This window comes from Barbatula barbatula (assembly GCF_947034865.1).
Source record: "Barbatula barbatula genome assembly, chromosome: 2".
NCBI classification, from domain to species: Eukaryota; Metazoa; Chordata; class Actinopteri; order Cypriniformes; family Nemacheilidae; genus Barbatula; species Barbatula barbatula.
The window spans coordinates 27,853,399-27,879,132 of NC_136767.1; the positions used below are offsets into that span (position 1 = coordinate 27,853,399).

Genomic DNA, 25,734 nt, shown 5'->3' on the forward strand with positions numbered 1-25,734 from the left:
TACCAAAGTGTGTTAATAAATGTGTCATTTGTTATAAAATATAATCCCGGCTAACCAAAATCCTTTCTGAGCACATTCTGCATTGAATGTTTTAAACGTTCAACTGATGATGAAAGATAAAACGTTTTATAACAATGATTTCGTATAACAATATCGTACTATTGCTCTTTCTATTGCTCCCTTAATTCTTTGTAAGTCGCTTTGGATAAAAGCGTCTGCTAAATGACTAAATGTAAATGTAAAATGCTCTTTCAATGCCAAGAACGTTTTAGGTAACTTTGGGAGAACTTGTAGAGAACAACACCTATTAGCTCTGATGTGACTTTGACCAATCTAAACATTTCAAATATGTTAAAATAAAATTAATCTTATTAAATATGCACAACGTTTTTCTTTCTTTTTTTGTGCAACTAAATGGTTGTAAAAATCTTATTTTACAAAATATATTTTAAGATGCTTAGTTATCGCCTATCATAAAACACTGTTAAACAAAATATCACTTCATTGATGGCATCCAATTATTCTAAAGTAGATTATGGTGGCATGCGTAATAAAAAAACTTCGTTACAACTGCAAATTGTGAACTAAATCTTATTTTATATAAGGCCTACATGTTATTTTTTATGTTGTTGCTGGACCAGTGGGATTGATTTTTTTAATATTTAGAACTTTTCCTGTTGTGCTGTAGATGAATCTTCGGATTCTCTTGGGACGACCAGCTCCAGATTGAACAGAGAAGAGAAGGCGTCCGTCAGATCTGCACTGTAGAAACTTGCTGTGGAATCATTGGGTCAAAGTTTTCTCATCCATGTATATCGCAACGTTTGCAGTAGTGTTGTAATGGAAACATGCAAACCCCAGACGCACCTGTGCTGTACATTACAAGCGAGCCAATCACATTCATACCGTATGACGACCATCGCTCCATCCCTTCTTGATTACTGAAACACAACATGCTGATGTCACCTAGTACACGTTTGTTTGGTAGAACTCTTGAGGTCAGTGTAGTCAAACTCGAAGTCTCTTGGGAAACTTTTACAAATAAAGGCTGATGTCATTGTCCCCTGGCCTTTGCGAGGAAATGTTATAGCACTATGGCAATAGGAGCCTCGACTCAACTTCGATGACCTTTCATGACAGCTGAGATCTTGTTGTTTTTGCGAGACGTCCCTGTAGGGATTGAGGGGGGGTTTGTGCTTTGGATATGCAAATAAGCAACTATTTGCAAAAAGAGTAAAATATGATTAAAGGTCAAACTTCAGAGGAGAGCCACCAAAAACACTGTTACCAAATTTCTCCTCTGCGAAATGCACTGTAACGTTTAGTTATAAGCTACTGTAACTATGCCATTCAACATCGGAGCTGTGATTCTGTTTCTTTGATGTTTTTATGAGATATTTATTGTCCTTACATTTCGCCGTACTATTCTGAACGGAAAACATATTTATACTCTAGAATGATTTCAAGTGTATTTTGACATGGATGTTTACAAACGAAGACAAATCCTTTTTTAGAACTTTTTATAAAGGGCTTTTGGCTTGATTGTTTGTGACAGTGTTAAATCTAGAACTTTGTCATGAATGAGATTTCATGGGAAATGTGAATCAAAGGGCATGCTACTGATGTTTACATAAGCTACGATCTTTTATAGTTGACGTTACTATCATGTGTTTTAAACATGTTTTACCTCTGCTATTTTGATATTGTGAAATTTGTCATTTATGAAAATAAATAAAAAAAGCTTTAAATATGTACCCAGAGAAAATGTGAAGTTTATAAATGTGATCATAAGATGGAAAGATCAATCTTGATGTCCGATCCGCATTCAAATACGTTGTAAGATTATATATATATATGAAGATTTTATTTGCAGAAAATGTGCAAAGATTATGTTTTTATTAAGTTATTGTTTTTGTGTTAGCTGAAATTTTTCAACTCAACTGTAATTTGATTGAAATGAACTAGAATGCGCAATAAATAAACATGATTTTTGAACATTTTAAATAACGAGATTTATATCATCTTCAATTATATAAATTTGGCCATGTGTCATTTGAATTTTATATTTATTTATCAAGTTTGAACTGAATCGGGTGGCTAAAGAAAATATGTATTGTAAATAAATCATGTTTAAGACAATTGCATCACTACTTAAAGCAATAAAATGTCTCCTGGCTTTAATCAACAACTGAACAAGTGATAGATCGAACACAAAAAACCCCAGAGATAGTTAAGTTTAATAGCTTCAATAAATAAAAAAGTACATTACTAAATAACTGTTGATTTTTATGCTATTAACATAACTGATGCATAAATGCTGGAACTTTTTATGCATTATAAACATGTTTAAAATGGACCACACCGTCTTTGTCATCTGACTGTACTTCTGATCAGTATATCTGAAAGTGAGCGGACGTGGTCCCATCCTTCCAGTTACGAAGTGTTTCCACCACTGTTGACCGACAAAGCGGACACGTTCTCTCCCGGTCGAACCACAGACATAAGCACTCTTCACAGAACACGTGCTATAGAAATAAAAAGAGCACACATTTAGGAAAGTGTGTTAACCTTTATCAAGATGCTTTGCATGTCTACTTACAAAAAGAAGAAAATGGGTTAAGAACGTCTGACCTGACAAAGCAACGCAATTGGCTCTCTGAATGCAGCCTGGCAGATTGCACACACATCACCCACCTCATTGCACTGCTGAGCACTGGCTCTCGTACCATAGCTCTGTAAAACAGACACGCACACACTGGGTGATCTTTACCACCACCTTGATGTGTTATCACATTTACAAAACGTCCTATAAAAAACAATCCATTGTTCATCCATTAAAATGTGTGAATTCAAAGCTGTGGTCATTTATCAACCTTTTTTGGATTATTTTTTAAATGTTTACTTAAAATTATGCAATTTGTTTAGATTTATTTAGATATATTCGATGTTAAAATATAAAAATATTAAAGGGCTGTCCAACAATTAACCGTGATTAATCACAGAAAAAAGTGTGATTAATCAGATTTTTTTTTTAATCGATTGACAGCACTAAAATAATGTGAACATTTCCACAAATATTCACCTTATATGTTCCTGTATGTGGTATTTCAACATATATTTTTATGTCTGTATTGATTTATCACAAAGTATTCAAACAAAAATAAAAGAAATAACGCTAGAAGTGATTGGACGCATCTAAAATGCACTTTTTATGTAAACAATCTTTTGTCTTGGTTTACTTCTTATATGTCAAGACAGGTTATTGCACTCACCTGTGAGCTGCAGAGAATAACAAATGCTTTACGAATGCCAGATATTCTTCCACACAGATCAAACGACTGCAAAAACACACAATAACAATAAACATTTTAAAGGGATAGTTCACCCCAAGATGAAAATTCTCTCATTGTTTACTTTGTCTTCAGATTGTTATAAACCTGTAAAAATTTATTTGTTTTCTGCTGAAAACAAAGGACGATATTTGTAGTAACCGAACAGATTTCCTCCCCATTGACTCCCATGATATTTATTTTCCCCACTGTGGCAGTAAATGGGGGATCTGTTTGGTTACTGACATTCTTCCAAATATCTTCCTTTGCGTTCAGCAGAACAAAGAAATGTATACATATTCCGAGGTTGAGTAAATTATGACAGAATTTACATGTTAGGGTGAACTCTTGCACAGGCCGTTTTGGGACAACCCCTTTACATTTATAACTGAATGTATGACATTTCTCACTTTATAAAAATAAAGCATTTGAAGTTGTTAACAAAAAAGACATTCTAAGCAGACATAATGCGGGTGATGACATCGGCATTGCTCCGTATTTTTTAATAAACTGAATCAGATAGATTACCTTGCACAAACTGTAGATTATAATCAGCATCGCACCAAGGAAGTAGCTGTTAGATGGATCTTCTCCCATGATGTACTTGTACCACAGCTGTATGGGAACCAAAGCTCTGAAGAGCTGACTTAGCTCCTCAATCAGCAGATAAAACTTCCCCTGCAAAGTCACAAATAGATGAAGACCTTTCACATCTTCACACGATCAATCAAAACAAGATTAATATTTCTGGAAGCATTTCATTATGACTGACTACTGATGTTTAAGATTGAGATGGAGCGTGTTGAGTAAAGCATTTTTGTATTCTCTGATCAACACCGATAAGATGATAACAAAATCTAGCTATGGAGTTCAATAAATATTTCTCATGATCTTTAAAACCTGATCTGAAGACGAAAATTACAGTATTGTGAAAATAGAATTCTGCCAAAATGTTCATTTCTTTCATTAGAAAACCAAAAGTTTTGATAATTTGGACTGAAAAATTGTTAGCGTGAGACCTCAAGAAGGTCCCAAAAAATGTGGGAAATGTTTATTTTAAAGTACCGTCACTGAGCCTTAACTTCTATGTATTTAAAACATATATATAAATCCATATATATACACAGTACATAAACAATATCGATATATATATCCGTCAGAATAAACATATATGTGATATAAATGTCTTATGAGTGTGTGTCTTACTCTGTCAAAACAGACATCTAATAACAGTGGCGCAAAAAGTGGGTATGCGCTATATGCGGCGCATAGGGGCGCCGCACCATGGGGGGCGCCAACGCGATGGTTTAATAAATGTGAAATAATAAAAGTTATATAAATTTTTCTAAAATTTATATAAGTTATTGTATATATAAAAAGTTATATACATTTAAGATGACTAACAGGCTAGGCGGCACCGGTGCCCTCATAAGATTCCATCATATAATTTATTTAGACATAGAAAGGTAATATCGCGAGTGGGCGGGGCGCCGTGAGTTACGTTAAGGACGCAGTAACGTTGGTGAGTTGTCGTTGAAATTTGAATTTGAAAAAGATGGATAAATCAAAAAAATGTCGGGGGCTAAAAATAGAAAAAGAAAGATGGAAAAATGATATGGCCTGTCAAGGGATGCGACAGCAGCTAAATACGTGGATGGTGAAAGGCAACAGGTAGGATTCAAAATGTGACGTCTATTCTTGCAAATACAATATTCATGTAAACAGACTAACGTTAGCTAGCGAGCTTGCTGAGCAACCGACCGTCGGAATCACGAATAGATTTGCTACCAAACTTGGAGGCTTGCAAATATAAATATTGATTGGCAAGTGTTTGCTAACTTAATGCAAAATAATGTTGCTGCTGATATCTACATTTATATTTTGGTTAAACCCTATTCTACCAATGCCATGCATGACATATCTCAATTTTATTAAAGTAAAATAAGAACTGGTAAATATAAGGTAGCATGCACAATAAATGACTAGAAGCTGGAAAACATTCCTTATGCTATAAGGCTGGTTTATCATGGATTTTATTTTACCACTAGCTTCATGTTAGCTCAGCTGTGCTGTCAGACATACAGGCTACTTTACATCTGCTGGGTGACATGGAAGCTGCAAGTGCCACATTTCTCCTTCTTTAAAGATCTGTGCTATATGTATGTACACTGTATGTGTGTATGTATATATATATCAGCACAGACCTTTAAACAGAGAGAGATGTGACCCTGTAATTACTTTTCTATATGTATGTGTGTGTGTCATATTTGTACTTTTTAAAATCCCAAATGTTAATGTAATTTCAACAGCAGCACAACCTTACTGCATAATAGTTGTCTTATCTGATGCCATCCCTAGGCTGATTTAAAAATTGAATTTAGGCTGCTATATTTAACAGCAAAGTTAGGTAGGGAAGTGTAGAGGGAGCTTGATACCAACTTCATACTTGATACCAACAGATTAATTTCTTAATATTATTAATATGGAAAAGGTAGGGGTGTAATGGTTCACAAAATTCAGGGTTCGGTTCGATACGATACACTTGTGTCACGTTTTGGTACGGATCGGTACGTTTTAGATACGGCAAAAAGAAAGAAATGGCAGAGAAATTTCCATGAATACATTTTTATATATTTGTGTCCACCATATAATTATGGTAGGCTTACAGTAGCTGTCTGATATACTTTTAAAATAAACCTTTATTATTTCAAGCCCATACATGATGATGTCCGGCACACTTTTTTATATAGGGGGGGCGCCAAAACTGTTTCTGCATACCCCCCTAACACTGTGTAGTTGCGCCCCTGTCTAATAATAACCCACTATCTGTTTAAAATGATGAAGGCCAGCAGTTTGAATAAACACCAGCCGTCAAAATTCTCATTTATGTTATAAATGTTATTCTCATTTATAGTAAATGTTGACGAAATATTAAACCCTCTCCTACTTGTAAGTCGCTTTAGATAACAGCGTCTGCCAAACGAATAAAGGTAAATGTAACCCAGCCTTGACCACCAATACCTAAATAAAGTCTGTACAAAAAGAGCGACACTGAAGCACGGACACAAGATGACGACATTAAAACAAACCACATATCCTTCCACAAGCTGAATTGGAACCATTTCTCTTGTCCATCTCATCTGTTGGTACTTAGTTCATTAACTGTGAACATCTTACCCTCAAGCTTTAAAGATGCTGTTACATTGGATGGGGGGGAACATGGCGGCAGTCCAACGCTCTGCTGGCAATTTCACTGCACAGCTAACAAAACTGGCATCAACACAGTACACCTGCTACCAACATAACATTTGACAAGCCCACCAAACCCTAATCATAACATTAGAAAAGAAGCGGGTGAATGCAAAACTCATCTGATTACAGTGTCAAAGGACATCTCTCATAGCTTTACACGCAGCCCAGGCTTAAGCGTCTACGCTAAGCAGAGACACAACAAATCTACAACCCTTCCATAATTCATCATTCAAAAAGGGACGATTGCGTCGGGTTTGCACAATTTCCAAATTAATCATCTATATTCATCATTTGTTCTTTGATATATACAAACTCAAGCTGCAACAAGTCACTATTTATTTGCTGCAATCCCTGCCTCTCCGTCAACATACTGTTGTGTATGCTTCTTTTTCAGCTTGTGTATCTACGGGACTGTTGCTTGTGTAACCAAGTATAAATGAAAACCGATGGGTTGCCTACTGCGTAGGACTATTATTTTGCCCTTAAAAAATGTTTAATAACATGCAGTTTCATGCTACAGAGGTGGCGACAGAGGCAAAAATCAACCGGAAGAAATTTGTTTCAATTCTCGAAATCAAATGTTTTAAATATCCAAGTTTGTTCACATTCCCTAAATCACAAGTGTTTAACTAACAGAGTTCTTACGTGATATTTAACTCAAATCTTCTGGCATGCACACAAGTGTGCAACGATCTGACTTACAACAATAAAACTAATGAAAACTAATGAAAAGTCTAATCGAAAGAGAGACCCTGCTCACAAACAACCACATGTGGTCTGAAAAGACCACCACATGAACATTATAGCATTGTTGTGGTCTTTTAGTTTAATTGAACTTTTATGTCATACTGGTACGTGTGAAGACATCCAAAAAATCCCAAAGGTCATGCCTGATACAAAAGCGCTACATATACACACCATTAATAAATACTTTACACATACTTTCAAAGTATACATAAATGTAAAATTTAAACTAAAATATTGAAATCTAAACTTATATACTTAACATATAAGCATTAACCTTAAAATATTATTTTGGCTCACATAGGAAAGCTTTAACTGTTACACTAAACCGCAATGAAAAGCAACCCCATGCAAAACTCTTCAAGACACGCAAAAAAGCAATTGGAGGAATTTCCTCACATGCTTAAGTAAATGAACGTGCTGTGTGAATCAGGTTTATTTTACTTATTTACAAATGACTCCATGTCTAAGTCAATTCTGGCTCACAAGTAATTCTAAAGTAGACAATCTTATGTTTTAAGTTGTAATCGGTCGCATCAGATGCTGGCCGCTGCACAGGATGCATAATGACTTGTTGGACTCCACCTGACAGCGATTAATCACCCTGTTGGGGAGCTTGCTAGCTGACTGACAGAGATCTGTAACCTCCATATGCAAGCAATTCATCTTAGCCAGCGTCCCCATAGTCCTGCGCTCGCTCACACCTACAGCCATTAGACAAACTGGAGCTGGAATCCATCCAGCTACTGAAACACCATCATTCACTCTAAACTCTAACAACCCGCGTGTGTGTGACTTCAAAATAACAACGGAAGAATGAAAATAATTATCGAACACTTGAGGAGGTCCTTTAGGGTGTGAAAGCGTTTCGTTTTTTTGTCATTGTTAGAGCGGTTCGCAAATATATTTGGCTAATATATATAGCTGCTGTGCTCTGGCTTGAAAACGGCTCTTGTTGTGTTTCGATCCTCACCACTTCTCTTCATATTTTCCAGCCTTTTAAAGGAGTAGTTTACTTCCAAATTTGTCCCCATTGACTTTCCACGGTCATTTTTATTCCTACTATGTAAAGTCAATGGGTGAAAATTTTGAAGTGAAGTACTCCTTTAAATACTTCCGTCAAAGTCATACTTACACGATTACTACAAATATATTCAAGGATCACAGCGGAGAATAAAAATGTATTTCCTCAAAATTCTTTGTGGCAGCACATGAAGAACTGAAAACATAAATCCTCAATTATAAACTGTGTTAATTGTGTACTTTGTTCTATATATGTATAGCCAAGATTGCAGTGAAAAAGCTTTTGCCTTTGTCATGAATGGGAAAAGACAAAAATCATTTATATGTTTCCATATTTTCTACAAGAACTACACAATCATGCATCCCATTGAATTGCAAGATTGTAAGTAGGAACTTTTCAGGAGGACTTATATGGGGATAATGTCTTTTATCATGGCAATCCCAAAATGCACTGTGACTAGCTCAATAAAAAAAGTATCAATTACATTTCAATTTTAATACAAATTAGTTCACTATTATTAGAGCGGCATGATATTGAAGACTTATTAAGAAATGTAATATGGCATAATGCTTAAAGTTTGTGAAATTTAAATTCTATTTAAAATATACTAATACACACACACACACAGAGATATATATATATATATATATATATATATATATAATTCATATATTATATTAACCAACATACATGTTTCACATTCTTTCAAAGAAAAGCATCATTCTCTTGCTATTCTCTCTGCTATCCGCATCAATCTAAAACTGTACATGCAGTTCAGCTATTGCAAAATATTGTGAAATGCATATTACAGTTTTTCAATAATTAAATTAAATTATATCTTGCAGCCATTCTATTGCAGAATATGCATTCTATAGCTTGACACATTGACCATGACATCATTCCCTGAAAATGTGCCACCTGGGCACGGTGGAAAATGCGTGTTTGTGTGCGTGTTTGGCTTCCGTGGGGCGGATGCGGAGATGATTGGGGTGAAGATAATAGCTGGATGTTTGATGTGGAGAGCAACAGCGGTGGGGAGTTCCTGGAACAGATCTTCAGAGCAACAGAAACTGTGTGCAAGTTTTAATATCCTGGCAGAGAATAAAGTCAAACAAATGCATGCAGTCGTGTATGTTGGAAGTGCAAGATGTGTTTACAAAGCACCAATACAGAACTAAAGCAACGCTGTCAACGAATGTGATTGTGTGTGTTTGTGCGAGCGTGTGTATCCCACCGAGAGATGACCTCATCCTAGCCCCACTGGGCCAATGAGCTCACACGCTGCCTTCCGTGCAGCCAATCAAGCAGGCAGGGTGATACGGCTCATTATTATTATTTTTTTCTTTATTAGGTTTTACCTGCCAGTTGTACCCAGTTTAAACTGGTGTCTTGGAATTGTGTTGCAGGGATTTCCTATAAACTCATGCTATCTCATCGCACTTTATCTGTACAATGTAAAGACTGGGAGATAGAATATTGCAGGAAGTTAAAACTGCCTTCTAGGCACAAAAGCGAAGAATCATGAGGGAGATTTGAATGTAAAATAAGCCCCAAGAAGATGCCCCACAATGATTTTATGCAACGGTCTACAGTGTACCTGTACACCTTCATCGAAGCAGTATTAAACTAGCCTATGTAACATTAGCTTATTTTGTGATTAATTCATCTGCAGATTTCACCATTTTCAATTGGTCAGGCAAAGCAAAATCATGATAAATGTTTTCTTACCCTGGACTTGAATGCGAGGATCATTTTCGGCAGGAACAGAATGAGGCATTTGAGCTCGATGGTGAAATATTTCAGCACAAAATCTGTTATCCCAACAACCCAGATCAGGTCAAAGAAATTAAAGCTGTCGACGTTCGGCTTGGCAAAAATAAGGCTGAAAGAAACAAATGATAATTTCGGTTTTAATACACGATTTCAGCATAACGAGAATAAATATAAGGAGATAATAAAAGAAATGTGGATTTGTTTAAAAACTAAATAATGAAAAATGATGGGAGAACTAAATACTCACAAATGATGCTATACACAAACAAAAAATGAGACATCAATCTGAAAATAAACATGGAGTGAATGAAAGCCGGATAAAATATAAAGAAAATACAGAACTTAAAATGAATGAATGTTTGATACATGTGATCTGATGACATTCGAGTGTCACCTATTGTGAAGTTGTTCAGGGCTGAAAGTGTAGTACAGATACGCAATGTTGCCAGCAAGAAAGACCATAATCCAGAGGGTTGTAAACATAGACCTCTCCTCCTAAAAACACATCCAAACACAATAAGACGGAACAAACACTTAATATTTAATTATCAATAAATACAGTTGTTCAATTACAGTAACAAGGGTACGAACAGAGGTTGGTTTAAATAATCCTTATCCGTGTCTTTGACGGACCGACTGCTTCCTGCCCCATTATCTTCCTAAAGTGCTTTCACTGATGCTCTTGCAATTCTGTTTGCAATGTGAAAAAAACTGGCAACGCAAAACTGCGATGTTGCCGCTTGATTTAATAAACAATTTTGAATAAATGATCTCACTATACTTGTAATCTGTGGAAATGAAAGGAAACCAAACCTCAAGCAATCTCGAGCAAAATCTTACCCGCAATGCAACCTGGTGCTTCAGAGACGAGTTAGCAAAGGCAAATGTGCTGATCATTCCGATGCAAATGGCAATACCTGAAATACATAGAAAATTTTATTTTCTAATGTAAATACGTAGAATAAATGTATGTTAACCCCCAATTAAAAGATTGTGGTACACAAACGTATGTCCACATCACACTCATATATGGAACATTTAAATAAATGAATATGTATCTGTCATAGATATCTGATTAGCTTGTGAGCTCCTTGGGGTGCAAACCCATGACTTTGCCCTTTCCACCAATTACAGGAATAATAATCGGCATGTTTAAGCTAAAGGTTTAGCTTGAATAGCCAAATCCCATTAACCAAAAGGTGTTCATATACTTCTGGACATGTAGTGTATACTGCTGATTGAAAGAAGTTACCGAGCTTGTGCTGGAAGCAGACTTTGGTAAGGAGAATGAGAATGAATGGAAATCCTCTCTGTAGCCACGTGACCACAGATTTGAGCTCAGAGAGAGCAGGAGCAGGGGTGGAGCTATCATCTCCTGAGGGCACAACATCAAATGACAGGCTGTTAGATATATCTCAAAACAAAACTCCTAAATATATTTGCACGACACCTGCGAATCTCAAATTCACCAGATCTCCACCAAATATTACAAAAAGTATAATACGTCATGAAGGCACTGTTTCTAAAGCTCTCACCCCCGTCATCCCTGCTCCCGTGCCTCTCAGAGGAGGTTGCCGCATGCAGAAGAGAGGATCGATGCGAGCCGGAGTGGTGATGATGATGGTGGTGGTGCTGAGGAGGCCGAGGAATATAAGGTGGGTTCTCGGTCCGGTGAGAGCCATCGTCCCTCGACGAGGATGCCATCTGGATAAAGACATCCGGGGGAGAACCCAGAACAATCCCAGCCGCCTGGAAGGGAGCCGAAGACACGTTCCCAGCAGAGACCCCCACCAGACCGGAAAAAAGCTGCTGGGGGGACGTCGGAGAGTTTGGCTTCAAACAGTCAAACACGCCACTTTCATCAAGACTGCTCTCGGAGCCGAGAGTCTGACTTCTGTTCCTGTAGAAGCAAACAGTATTCAGTGCAATGCTTGACTCTCCTGCTCTAACAATGTGTGTCAATGGTTACGAGTCAAATGAAACCTTTCTGGCGGCATGCCCTCCGTGTTGCTGCTGTGGCGTCTTTGCATGACACCCACTTTATCACCAGGACCTCCAAAACTGAAGAGAAATAAGTGAATCTTTGTGAACGATGTTACATTATATTATAAAAATATAATCGTCACGGGATCAAATGTATGAAGCTTGACGTCAACCTTCAATACTTCCGATGTGCACAACACAATAAACAATCTCTTTGAGATATGCATGAGTCGTTTATTGACAAATAAAACATTTCTCGCGCGAATGTCTTAACAATTATCTTACCTTTGTCATGGCCTAAAACACAACACCATTAGTACTTCGTCTATGTGTTATTCGTATATCGCACTCACAAAACCCCAGAAATAAAGAAACACGAATCAACCGACTGGAGACAGGAAGCGACCCGGTCTGTTTCCGGAAGTGCACACACGACGCGACCAATCACGACGCGCCGTTCCTCCACACTTCCCCATAGAGAAAGCTGTCGTTGTGCTGTTTTATCGTTGTATGTATTTTTGTTTCATTCACTTACGACTTATTACACTCCAAATTAACGGTACTACCGCCATCTTGACTTGAAGTAAATAGACGAGCACGCGAGTATTACGGTCGCCTCGATCGGTCACAAACGGCGTTACGCTTTTGCAGCCGTCTGTCAGCAAGACGTCCCAAATCTATGTTTACCACAGTCGCTAACATTTCACGCATGCAATGGGTTAAGTGTTGATCAAACGCGCTGTTCGTCCGGCGATTGATCCGTGTCGTCGGCCTATGTCGCATCAAGCCATCAACCTTTATTTCGCTCCGGACGAAATAGTGATGGACGTGATGTCGTGTTAAGCTGATGCCTCGGTCTGAGATTGTTTGAATAGTTTGATCGCATCTAAGTTACCTGGATCTGGTGCACATCCAGAAGAACGCCTCCATGGTGTTGCGCCGGCTTTTGCGCAAGCGTTGGGTCCTGGGGGTCGTGTTCGGGCTGTCTCTCATTTACTTCCTCACCAGCACCCTTAAACAGGTATGTTGTCGTGCATGCTATGGGACATGATCCTGGATAACCTTTTCGTCAGCTATGATTAGGTTTGGGGTTATTATATTGGAGTGTATGTGTATTGTTTCACTTTGATTTTAGGGGCTCGTTGTGGCCAGAGTTTTGATAATGGGTGTGGTTTAGGTTAGCACTGTCCCAGGACCAACAAAAGATGAACAGATCATCTCACTTTGATGAACAGATCTAACAAATTTGTCTGATGTCATTGGGACGCTATTATAAATCTTTAGCATCTAAAATTGCATCTGATGCTATAAGCAGGCCGTTTGCAATTGTAAACTGAATATTTTGGATTATAAACTGCAAGTTGAAGAATGCGGTGTTACTCCAACAAATACAGTAAAAGATCTAGGCGTTATATTAGATTGCAACCTGTCATTTCGAAATCACATATCAAATGTCACAAAAACAGCCTTTTTCCATTTTAGAAATGTTTCCAAATTGCAAAATATTATGTGTTTGGCTGATGCGGAGAAGCTTATTCGTGCATTTATGACTTCAAGACTTGACTACTGTAATGCTCTACTTAGTGGTTGTCCTGCATCATCAATAAACAAACTACAGTACAGCTGCCAGAGTTCTAACCAGGTCCAGAAAATTCCATCACATAACCCCAATCTTATCAACCCTTCACTGGCTACACATTAAGTATCGTATTGACATTAAAGTTCGTTTAATCACTTATAAAGCCTTAAAGGGTTTAGCCCCACATACATAACAGAGCTTCTATCACACTAAAATCCATCACGCTCTCTGAGATCTCAAAACGCAGGACTTTTGATAATACCTAAATCCACCAAAGGGTCGAGCTTTCTCATACGTAGCACCTAAACTCTGGAATAACCTTCCTGATATTATTCGAGGATCGGACACACTCGCCCAATTTAAATCTAGATTAAAGACGCATCTTTTCACCAAAGCATTTACTTAAATGCTAAATATGCTAAATAAACCACCGGGAGACTGCATTTATAGATATTATTTTCTAGAACAATTGAATTTATTATACAAAACACCATGTAATTTTACCTTTTTTGTGTTTTAAGGTTTCTATTTTCACAATGCACATTGTGAAAAGCGCTATATAAATAAAATTGAATCGAATTGTATACACTACTGCTGCATCTGGGTAGTTGACAAATATACTGTACATGTGTCCTATGGTGTGACATAGCAAAAATGTTGGAAACAAACTTTTTATAATAGATTATTTTATCTAATAATTATTGATATTTATAATATAAAGGGAGATTTATCTTCATTGATAGTTGTTTATTTTTGTTGCTGTCACACCATAGGAAACATTTACGGTTTATTTGTCAATTACCCATCTGCAGTTTTAGAAAAATGCAGTTTTCCTTATAAGTAAACACAGGTCCAGATGCACTTCCAGTTTCGTTTTTTTAGATCTTACATATATAATTAAGATATTTGTTTTTTTGATATAAGATATTTTGATTTGGCTGTAAATATCTTGTTGGGATGCTGTTCAAACGTTTATGTAATGTTAAAAAACTGAAACCGGAAGTTCTTCTGGTCCGGTGTTGTTTACGTTTTCTGAAGTGATTTAAAATCTTCAAATGAAGAAATATATTTAAATAATACACTGTATTGATTGAAAATTCAGACCCATTTGTAATAATGCTGTATACAGGAGGAACGAACCATCCGTGATCGGACCCTCCTGGAGGCCAGGGACCCGGATCATCACATCCAGTGGAATGTCAAGTTCAACCTGGGCAACAGCAGCAGGCAGATTTCACAGTGCAGAAACTCCATTCAGGGAAAAAATCTCCTTACTGATGAACTGGGTAAACATATGGCACCTTCAGTTATCCGTTATGTAAAGGTCCAGTGTATGAAATTTAGCTGCATCTAGCGGTGAGGTTGTGAATTGCACCCAATTGCTCACTCCACCGCTTAGATGTCATCATGTTTTGCTTCTTTGTCGAAGGAGAAAACATATTTAGGGAATATTTGTATATATAATACAGTTTGTCCATTTAGGGCTACTGTAGAAACATGTGAGGGGACCCGTGGTGTATGTAGATAGAAATCCATCCTTAGAAAATAAAATGCTTCTTTATGTAAGGTCTTTATACACCTCTGAAGACATAGTTATATTTATTATATTGAATTTCCGTCATTAGATTCTCTAAAAAGTTACACATTGGACCTTTAAAGAAATGCACTGCCTGGATCATGCACCATGTAAAATGTCGGCCCACAGGGTGTCACATAACACAGTCAATGCATTTGTTCATCATGACAAAGGTTGTGGCCCTAACACACATTGACTCCAAAAGGTATTTAGATGCTAAAGCTGCACTTATAGGGTGCAGGAATATCATTGCGTTGAGGAACAAATGATCAAGGCTTTTAACCGAATGTTTCTTTTTTCATGTTTAGGTTATGTATGTGAGAGGAAGGACTTACTGGTGAATGGATGTTGTAATGTAAATTCTCCCAGCACAACTCAGTATGTCTGTAAAAGCTGTCTGGCCAATGGCTGCTGTAGCGTCTACGAGTTCTGTGTCTCCTGTTGCCTCCGGCCTGATAAGGTACTTCAGACAACATATATGTATCGTCTCATCACACAAACCATTTGTTTTAATCGAAATCCAGAATAGAATCAAAACTCCTTAAACTTCTACAAAAAGAAACAAACTTAGTGATAGCTCACCCCAAAACAAGGCCTGTCATCATTTATTCACCCAATGTAATTTAAGACGTTTATATGACTTTTGCTTCTGTGGAACACACAAGAATATTTTTCGAGAACTGTCTTGGTTTTATGTCCATACAATGGAAGTCAATGGGGACCGTTTTGTTTGGTTACCAACATTCTTCAAAATAGCTTTGTGTTCAAGAAAGTCATACAGGTTGGAGGGTGTGTCGATTAAAATATTAGTATTTTGAGTTAACTATCCCTTTTACAAAGGTTGTAACATTGTTTACGTATTAACATGCAAAAAACTGACTAAGCACATGGCTTATATGTGTTTGCAATTTTGTCTTGCATGTTCACTGTTCATTGTGGAATAAAGCGGAACTTGAAATTATCACTGATTTAAGTGTTAGTTTCAATTTCATGAGTTGACATCATATTGGCGAAAAGTTCCTAATGGCCTTGTCACCCCATCTGTGTCACTCACCTGGAATAGAAAGAATTAGTCCATCGTGTTTGGAAACTTCCCTTGAAGATGGCAAATCTCTCCTGTTTCTTTCCCATCAGCAACCTCTTCTGGAGCGATTTTTGAACCGAGCTGCAGAAGGTTTCCAGAACCTCTTCACTGCTGTGGAAGATCATTTTGAGTTATGTCTGGCTAAATGTCGCACATCTTCGCAGGTGAGTGCCGTAGACCTTAATCCAAAATGTAATTTTATTTTAATTTAAGTGCAAGAGAAGTGTCATATGAGATACACGTCATTAATTCATATCCTCACTAAACAAAAACTCAGTTCTAGGTTCCCTTTGAGTTAAACACAATGAAAGCAATGACACGTGGTTCATCGAGCAAGCCTGTGATTTGTTAAACTGCTTCAATTCCATAACTCGAATTCGATTTGTGAGTCCCCAATGCGTTATTTAAACCCTACTGATAAATGAGCCGTTTGATTGGTCGATTGTACATACGTTTGTGTGTGTGTTGATCATGTTTACATGAGTAGAAACAAGAAAACCATCGCTGTTGTCTCGTTTCAGAGCGTCCAACATGAAAACACTTACAGGAACCCACAGGCCAAGTACTGCTATGGAGAGAGTCCACCGGAACTGCAGCCCATCTGACTGTTAACGGAAAAATGGTTGATGTAATGAAGGAGAAGATCTTCTCAGTGCTCCTGTTGACCTGAAACGAACGATAAATCGATCACCAGGACTTGAAGGACAATGCAGTTTATGTCACAGAAGCACTTCTCTGTTTTACCTCATACATGAACGATTTGAAGATTCCACACGTGGTTGGATTTCAGCATGAATCATGGTCACGCATCACCTCCGACTGTTTCATAATGATGTCCACCGTGGAATAGTGTATTCAATGTGAACTCTATTAGAACCTGCATGTAAACTGCCACATGTAATTTAATAAAGTCTGTAAAGATTTTCAGTAGCTTTAGAACTGACAATGTTTTAAAAATGTCAGACCCAAAGGAACGTTCAGGGTTTAATGCGGGTTACGCTGAATTCGTGACCATAGAAAGAGTTTCAAAAGTATGGCATCAATACTAAAAGTCATTATTAGAGAGAACAATGTGAAGGAATGATGTAAGGACATCCAGAACTGCAATCCCACTACAAAAATCACAATTTGGACAAGCGCTTTAACAAAAGTATGGAAGACGCATGATTTTTGATAGCACATATTAGGCCCTGGAGATGGCTTATCTGGGATTTAATGTGTTTTTTCATCACATTAAACAATTCATACTGCATATTTATTAGATGTTAAATGATGGGATGGTTCACCCAAAAAAAACCTACATTTTGGGAACAACTTGGGGGTCCGTAAATGATGAATTTGTTGGGTGAACTATCCCTTTAAATACGATTTATATAGACTGTTTTAGCAGCAACAGCAAACGTTATGTGGCCTAGATTTACAGGAATTGTAATTCATTATTGCCAAATATCACTGTATGGACGTCTTAGAATGTGAGCATAAAAATTAGGAAATGGATCTTGATTTATCTTGCATTACATCGGAATGGGTCTCCTGGTTACCCTTTAGTAAAAAGAAGTTACATCAGAAAAATCTGTTACCGTACTTGACATGTCTATATTAATGATTTATTTTCCTGTGATAAGTTGTCTGCTAAAACATATTTCAAAGAAAATAACGTCCTTGATGCACGCGAGTATATTTACTTTCAGTTATGCATATTGTTCCATCAAAAGTTTTACTTTACTGTCGATTTCTCATTCTTGTCTGTCTGTCAATGGGCAGAGTCGAAGACTCACTCGGGATACATGGCCACTATTAAACAATCAATCATCCTGGTTATTTCAAAAGAAAAGAAAATATCTGCATTGAAATTAGAAAATTAACACGTTTTTCACGGTCACGTATGACAGTTTGATTAATTACAGTCACATGAGACTATTACATTGCTGACTGAGCGGACCACCTGCTTCCCCACTTATACGATCAGCATCCTCTGAATAATGAATTATTACTTAAATTCTGTTGTTCTACAAGAACATTTTAGAAAACCCAAGTAACGCAATTGCATTTTAGAAACAAATTTGCTTTATTATCAAAATGAGTCACGATACAAATAAATAAACAGCAACACTTGAAACCCGTTATGAATAACACAAGTGTATTTTACTAACAAAATAACTTATTAAATAATGGCAATATTACTGATTAATAATGTGAACAATACATTGTATAAAAACTGTTCTGAAAGACAACATTAGAAAACATGATAAGTAGACAAATGTTTAAACAAAAATAGTTTAAAGAATAATCCACATATTCTCTCAAATAAGACGGTTATAAAAACTAGATATGCACCGATATATCGGCCAATTCTCGGTATACATTTTTCACACTAACGGCTATCGGACGAAAGTTTAAAAACAGTCGATGATCATGGCCGATGTATCTTGTTTGTGCTCTTTATTTAGAAAATGTTAAAAAAACATCACCAATTCGATGTTCAATATTAAGACTCATCATATGAATTAATAATAACATATTTATTTAAATGTAAGGTATGTTCATTTAATCTTTAGAATTGGTACCGGCAAATACTCGAATAATCGACTATCGGCGGAGAAATTTAGTTAGATATTATGTTAATGATGTTACGAATGATGTTAATGCCTGCCTTGTGAACAAAGTTTACCATTTCTGTGGTTCCTATACTTGCAGCTAAAATGAGGTATTGATTCCACCAGTTCCACCAACTGCTCCATAAAAACGATGGAAGACTCTATAATAGTGCGGCCCCATTGCAGACGGTCATAATGGGTATTACCGGTGAAGTCAGCCGTTGAATTAAGTCTGCATTGTTTATGAAATAATCCCTCAACACATTTCTCGGTATGGGGCAACTCGAGCTTCGTCTCGTTGATTTCATGGAATATTTTGTTTTTTCTATTGTGTATTTCTTTCTGGTGGACTTCTATCAAATGAAGCGCAACCTGAATAAAACGAAATCCACAGACACCTTTCTGGATTTTTTCTTCAGTTGAAACAGGTGTTTTCAAGTCAAGTGCAGGAATTGGATGAGGCCAACATGTTATATTCTCTCTATTGGTTTTGAGCTGTGGTCACAAAAACATTATATCATTTAAATAAGCAGCCTTTAGAGTATAATGTATTAATCCATAATAAATATTAAAACAATTTAGTCACTATATAAAACAAAAAAACCTTACTAAAATAACTTTATTAAAGCATGACATCTTTTAAAAATAAAGTTTTTACTGTAAGAATATTTAGCCTTAACAATTCTTACAATGGCCAGTGTTTCCAAACATTAGTTTTACATGTGTTAATACAAGAAGAAAATCTAACTTACATAAACACTTTGTAGCTTTTCCATTTTGACTTTGGTAAACGTTATTCTCTTCGTAACGTTGCATCCATGTGTTGCTCTACATGGCACGGCCAGGAACATGATCAAAACCCACAAGCCGAGAAGTGCTAAAACAAGAAAAGTTAAAGTCATTCTAAAGCAGGACCTTAAGTATCTAGTTCATTCTGGAAATAACTAGAATCCACAAAGTGATAAAACAGCCATACCTGTTTTTGGCTCCATGGAGAAGATTCACAGTATTTTACTGTCAGTGAAATGCAAACTCTTCGAAGTATTATTCAGTTTCTTACAGTCATCTCTCTTATATACCCCGTATTAGTCACGGAAAGGAAAATTAAGTCACAGGATCGGCGTTATCTCACAATCGTAATACGTAAGAAAGAAAATCTTTGCTATCGTCGTTGTGGATGATTTTGGCTCTGATAAATCTGATTTATCATACTGGGATGTTTCGTTTATCGACGGAAGATGTGACACAGTCCTAGACTTTCAATTGGTCATAGGTGAAAGGAAGAGAGTTGGATGCTTGTCCGAAGATATCTTTATTAATCACCATGTCCATCTCATGTGATGTCTGAATACATGTTGTGAAACCCCCTGATTTACTTTCAAGTGACTTCCAAGTGTTACATGTACATTCAAGTTCCATTTGGTTAAATCATCAGACGCAAACGTTGGTGTTTCTGGAAATCAATGGATAAGAGTATATTGTGTTTGCAACCCAAAGGTTGTTGTGGATTTGACATCCAAGGAACATGCACACTGACCAAAGAAGGTATTCATTGGCAAATGCATGACCGTAAGTGTTAACAGACAAAAGAACACAAACGGATTAAATAGAGACATCACCATAGTGTCGCTGCTCACATGCTTTCTTCTAAATCTTTGTGTTTGTTAGAATCGGGACGCGATGAACTGTCATAATGTGGATGAGTTCATGTGGTGAAACAAACGTGTAAGCATGTTTTCAATGGCCTCTATAAGTCATCTTCTATTAATGGTCTTGTGGGAGATTTCCATACATGTCTTAAAGAGAATGCTGATGCAGGAGGGGATATCCTGCGGATTGCAGATGCAGTGTGATGTGGGCTATAGCACACAACATGACAATACATAATAAAAACCAACGGAACACATTACATACAATTTAAATTCTTTAGTTATTATTGTTTAAGTCACTTTTGCATAAAAAACTTGACTGATGGGCTCTTAAAATGGCGCTGATGTCCAGAAACCCAAATATGCATCAGGTTCGCCGTTATATACATCAAAATGCAATTTAGTCACACTCTTGGAATACACAACACCCATATTTGGACACACCTATTCATTCTTTATTATTCATAGAAAAATCATCACAATAATGTGGCTTTTGAAATCACAGCTCTCTAATATTTGAGATTCTTTCAACAGATGTATTGTGCCGTTGTTCTGGTGCAAATTCATCCATTCAACAAGGCGCATGGAATAAAAGCAATACGAGTTATGGACAATACCAGCAACACTTGTGATGTTAAGGGGTCGGTATAAATATAGAATGGAGGATAGAATTGTATCGTTAAGGGCTAAAAGATTACGGGTGTGAATGGGTTCCTTTAATTGCAGACAGAAACAATATTCAAACTTGCAAGCGGAAAGTTCACGTTTAATCTTTTAGCCCCGATGAAGGCCTGTGTGCCGAAAAACGTTGGCAAATGAAAATACGGTCATCGTAACTCAATTACTCTGACCCCTCAACATCACAAGTGTTTTGCCCATAAAACCTTGTGTTCAGATTTCAGCTCTGCATTTTGCCTGGTCATTCATGAGTGACGCAAAGAGACGCAAAGAGAGAGATTTGTCTACAAAAGTAAGTCTTTTAAATGTAAATTCAGTCTTATTTTGAAAAGCAAAAGCATCTCTACATCTCTGCATATGTCTGAATTTTTAGTTTAGACCTCATTAGTGGTCCTTTATTCTTTTCATTTCTTTCAAAAGTAAACATTTATTTGCACCTCAAGTTTTTTTCTTTGATAAAATGCCAAGAGAAAGGGTCAGTATAGTGCTAAAATACAACAAATCTCAAATCTGTGTTTTTTACATAATTTAAAGAGTTTAGCATTATTTTAAAACACAAGAAAAGAATATTAAATAACGGCTGAGTGACCTTGAACTTTTTGAACTTTCAAAGAAAACAATGTCACGAGGTTTTCTCTTTACAGAGAAATGTAAACCACATTCAACACATTTTGCCACTTCCATTTTCTGGGTTCCTTGAAAACATGGAAAGTGATTCAAGTACCATTGATCTTTCATCTGATTTCAGAGCTAACTTCATAGTTTTGCAATTTTTCTTAACCCAGGTGGTGTCAAGATCATTTTTAGAAAATGTGTGAAATCATTTTCTCCCACACACAAGTGTGATTTATTTCTACGAATGTTACATTCAGATAATCGACAAATCGTCCATCATTTGTCTATTGTGTAATGAAAATGTGTGCTTGGGCTTTTTTAATAATAAAACAATTAAACGCTTATAGTGTGGCCTAAGCATCTAAATGCCTATTCTATTGTGTGTGTTTTTCGCCGGGCATCTCTAAAAAGCTTCCCAAGCTGAGCTTCAGCACAACTATGCAATATGCAAACACATTTTTTATACAATTTTAACTATACGGTCACGCAAAGACGTCACTTTCGGACACTCTTGTAAATCTCAAGCAGTCAATCCTATTCTTGATCAGGAGAGGATTTATTCGTGGTAACAAACTGGCAACATTAAAGATGAACATGACTGAGATAAAATAATGACACCGTATTACTTTATCAGTTTTATCTCTGATAAAAAAATGCAAATACGTTGTCAACAGTTATGATGCTTCCAGTCATTTTTGTAAACTGAGGTTACTCTCACTTCCTGCCCGCAATCAGACGCTGTCAATCATGTAACTCATCTGGATGGGTAGAGGGGTCATTTTACTGAAAATTGATAAAACCTCAGCACATCATTTGCGATTGCGGTGACCTTTTTAACTTCCGCGAAATGTATCTCGCATGCACCTAGACCAGTGGTTCTTAACCTTGTTGGAGGTACTGAACCCCACCAGTTTCATATGCGCATCCACCGAACCCTTCTTAATTGGAAAAATTAAATACGATTTTTTTCAAATTCAAATTTAGGTATATATTTTACTGGTGCACAAAATGAACTGTGCATCAACATCACTGTGTTTTAAAGAATAAAACCATTAAAACATTTTCCATCTCCATGCAGCTTAAGGAAGTGTTCTCTTAGTTTTGCCGGTGCTTGACTAGAATTGCTCAACTTGGCATTGCAAATCATGCAGTTAGGACGCTGACTGGGACTCCATCACGTTCCGTTATACATGTGAATCCATATTGTACATATTCCTCCGACCAAATTCTTTTTTTGCTCGACATAGTTAGTATGAAGGGATTCAAATATTAAGAAAGAAATCACACGACGTACCATCACGACAGTCACAAGTCGTCTATTGGGCGCACCAAATTCCCTGCAGCACAGATAGGCCAAGTGATGTTGCGTGATCACCTGCAGCCAATGATGGCCAATCGGGGCGTGTCATCACGAATCATATGAGTCGGGTGTGTCTTGACCTCCGCCGAACCCCTGAGACTGACTCACCGAACCATATACCGCAGAACTGGGGAGGCCAGGGGGGCCACGGCCCGGGCAACTTTTGTACTCTGACAAACTATCTTATATGAATAAAAGCCCAAGTTGTATCCGTGTTTTTACAAGCCAAACAATACTAGTCACCACACAGCTTCACTCACTCGATAAAAAAACACTCACACTGACTGCTGCATTTTGATTTGAAATGAGTGTGCATTGTTTATCAACTACGACGTTACGTCGATGTAGTTACTATAGGTCTGTCATGTGAGAGCGTTGTCGGCATGCTAACGGCGGGCACCTGTTTAACCGCTGGCGGCAATACCAGGCTGCGACAATGAAGGGACAGAAGTCAATGTCAGATTTTTAACAAATAAACTGGCAAAACAAAATGAGTAAACTACTCCAGCTTCCACTGTGGCCTCAACAACAGACCCGGAGCGTCCATCTCCACCACGGACTCCGACGAGCCCTGGCTAGCCGCTCTCCTCCGGCTTCAAGCCAAGCTACCGACAGCCACTGTACAAGTGAGCGCTGCGGGGATCTCACAAAACCCTGCTGTGCTTATGAAGATCAAAAAGGTTCAGGGGACCTTCACAACCAGCAAGATCAGTTCAATATCAGTGGTTCAAAGATTTTAACTGGCTGACATTGTGTGACACGAGCGGAAAACTTTACTTGTTTGTGTGTGTGTTTCTGTGCGGCTCTGCACATCAATCTGATATGAGTGTTGACTTGTGATGATAATGACTATGATGTTGATTAAGATTCAAGGCAGCAAGATGAGTTGTGGTTGTGGACTGGATGTACTTTATGTGTTTGCTATAGTTTCATCTGTGCGTTTATGTGTAAATAGGCTTGGCCTGTTGTGTGTGAATGTAAGTGGGATCAGAGGGGTTAATCTGAGGAAACATGTGTGCGTGTTCATCATGTGTGTACTGTAGATATGACAGTGTGGTGTCGGAATAAAATAAAGTGCTCCGCAACGTCATTTTATATCAGTAATATTGTCTGTTTCAATGCATTTGCGCCCGCACCCCCTCCGCGTGACTGGAAATTATGGCCCACCCCCTTTGTTCAGATGCATTCCGGGGTCCATGCACCGAACACCTGGGGTTCAATAGAACCCAGGTTAAGAACCACTGACCGAGACCCTTTATTGAAAGTGTTACCAATAATAGTTCAATTTACCTCTGCAGTGAATTAAACAAACCAGTTGTTGTTTGATGTTAAACGGTAGAGTAAAGGGAGTTTATATTTGATCACACCCTGATAACAGAAGAACGCACTGGAATCATTCCTGTCAAGCCTCATCATTTCAAATTCCTTCATATTATAACATAACCAAGAAATTCATTGTTTTTACAAGAATGCAACATGTGAACAAATATTGCATATTTTATGCACATGTCATGACAGTGTGGAGATCTACAGATGATCGACAAGAACATTAAGCATTTGTTAGGTTTTACATTAGGATTGCGTTAGTACCATGTTTCTCTTCTCTCATTATAAATTAGGGCTGTCAAATGATTCATCGTGAATAGTCACATCCAGAATAAAAGTTTGTGTTTACATAATATATGTCTGTGTACTGTGCATATTCATTTTGTAAAAATAAACACATACATGTAAGCCTATATATTTAAGAAAAATATACAAATTTATGTATAATATAAATTATTGTTAAATATTACTAAATCCATATAAATATTTCCTCAATATAAAAACATGTTTGTGTGTTTGTTTATAAATACAAAATTAATATTCACAGTAAACAGACAGATATATTATGCACACACAAACTTTTATTCCGGATGTGATTAATCGTTTGTCAGCCCGTTTTTTAAATGGATGACCAAATAATGTAAAACGCAAGAAAGTAAAAGCCCAGAATAAACAAACTTATCTCAAGGCGAGACCTCAAAAAGCTGCTTGACTAACTACTCGACAAAGAGCTGAAACATAAGTCACAGCTGTGTTTTTGTTATTTAATCATTTAAACAAGTTTACTTTTATTCTACTATTGTAAAATGGGAAACAAAAGTACTAAGTGACCCTAAACTTTTGACCCATATTGAATGTGCAGTATATGTTGTAAGTGTATTTAAATGTATATACTTGACTTTTAAGGCACCATTTGAAATGGATATTTTAGAAAAATGTGAATAAAACTGAAATATTTGTCCGCTTAAAGGAACATTTCAGCCTAAGTCTTTCATCGTTTATTACTCTTGCCATATCAAACCTGTATGACTTTCTTTCTTAAGAAAAACAAAGAAAATATTTTCAAGAATGTTGATAGCCCTGAGACCAATTGACCCCATTGAAACCACTTGAACATTCCTCAAAATATCTTCTTTTGTGTTAAACAAACGAGTTGTACATAGAT

At 37.0% G+C, this 25,734-nt stretch overlaps 2 protein-coding genes across 2 annotated transcripts; one reads left to right on the forward strand and one right to left on the reverse strand.

Annotated features, from left to right (window-relative positions):
* Positions 1-2,218: 2,218 nt before the first annotated feature.
* rnft2 (ring finger protein, transmembrane 2) lies at positions 2,219-12,579 on the reverse strand. Its single transcript, XM_079483464.1, has 11 exons — positions 12,391-12,579; positions 12,106-12,183; positions 11,658-12,022; positions 11,375-11,497; positions 10,963-11,039; positions 10,517-10,617; positions 10,078-10,231; positions 3,858-4,007; positions 3,273-3,338; positions 2,632-2,733; positions 2,219-2,525 (listed from the first exon to the last, which is right to left on the reverse strand). Exons 2-11 carry the CDS (start codon positions 12,150-12,152, stop codon positions 2,391-2,393), a joined length of 1,320 nt encoding a protein of 439 aa, XP_079339590.1. The 5' UTR covers positions 12,153-12,183; positions 12,391-12,579; the 3' UTR covers positions 2,219-2,390.
* spring1 (SREBF pathway regulator in golgi 1) lies at positions 12,496-18,169 on the forward strand. Its single transcript, XM_079483479.1, has 5 exons — positions 12,496-13,126; positions 14,814-14,970; positions 15,569-15,720; positions 16,395-16,508; positions 16,866-18,169. The coding sequence occupies exons 1-5, from the start codon at positions 13,034-13,036 to the stop codon at positions 16,947-16,949; spliced, it is 600 nt and encodes a 199-aa protein (XP_079339605.1). The 5' UTR covers positions 12,496-13,033; the 3' UTR covers positions 16,950-18,169.
* Positions 18,170-25,734: the final 7,565 nt, after the last annotated feature.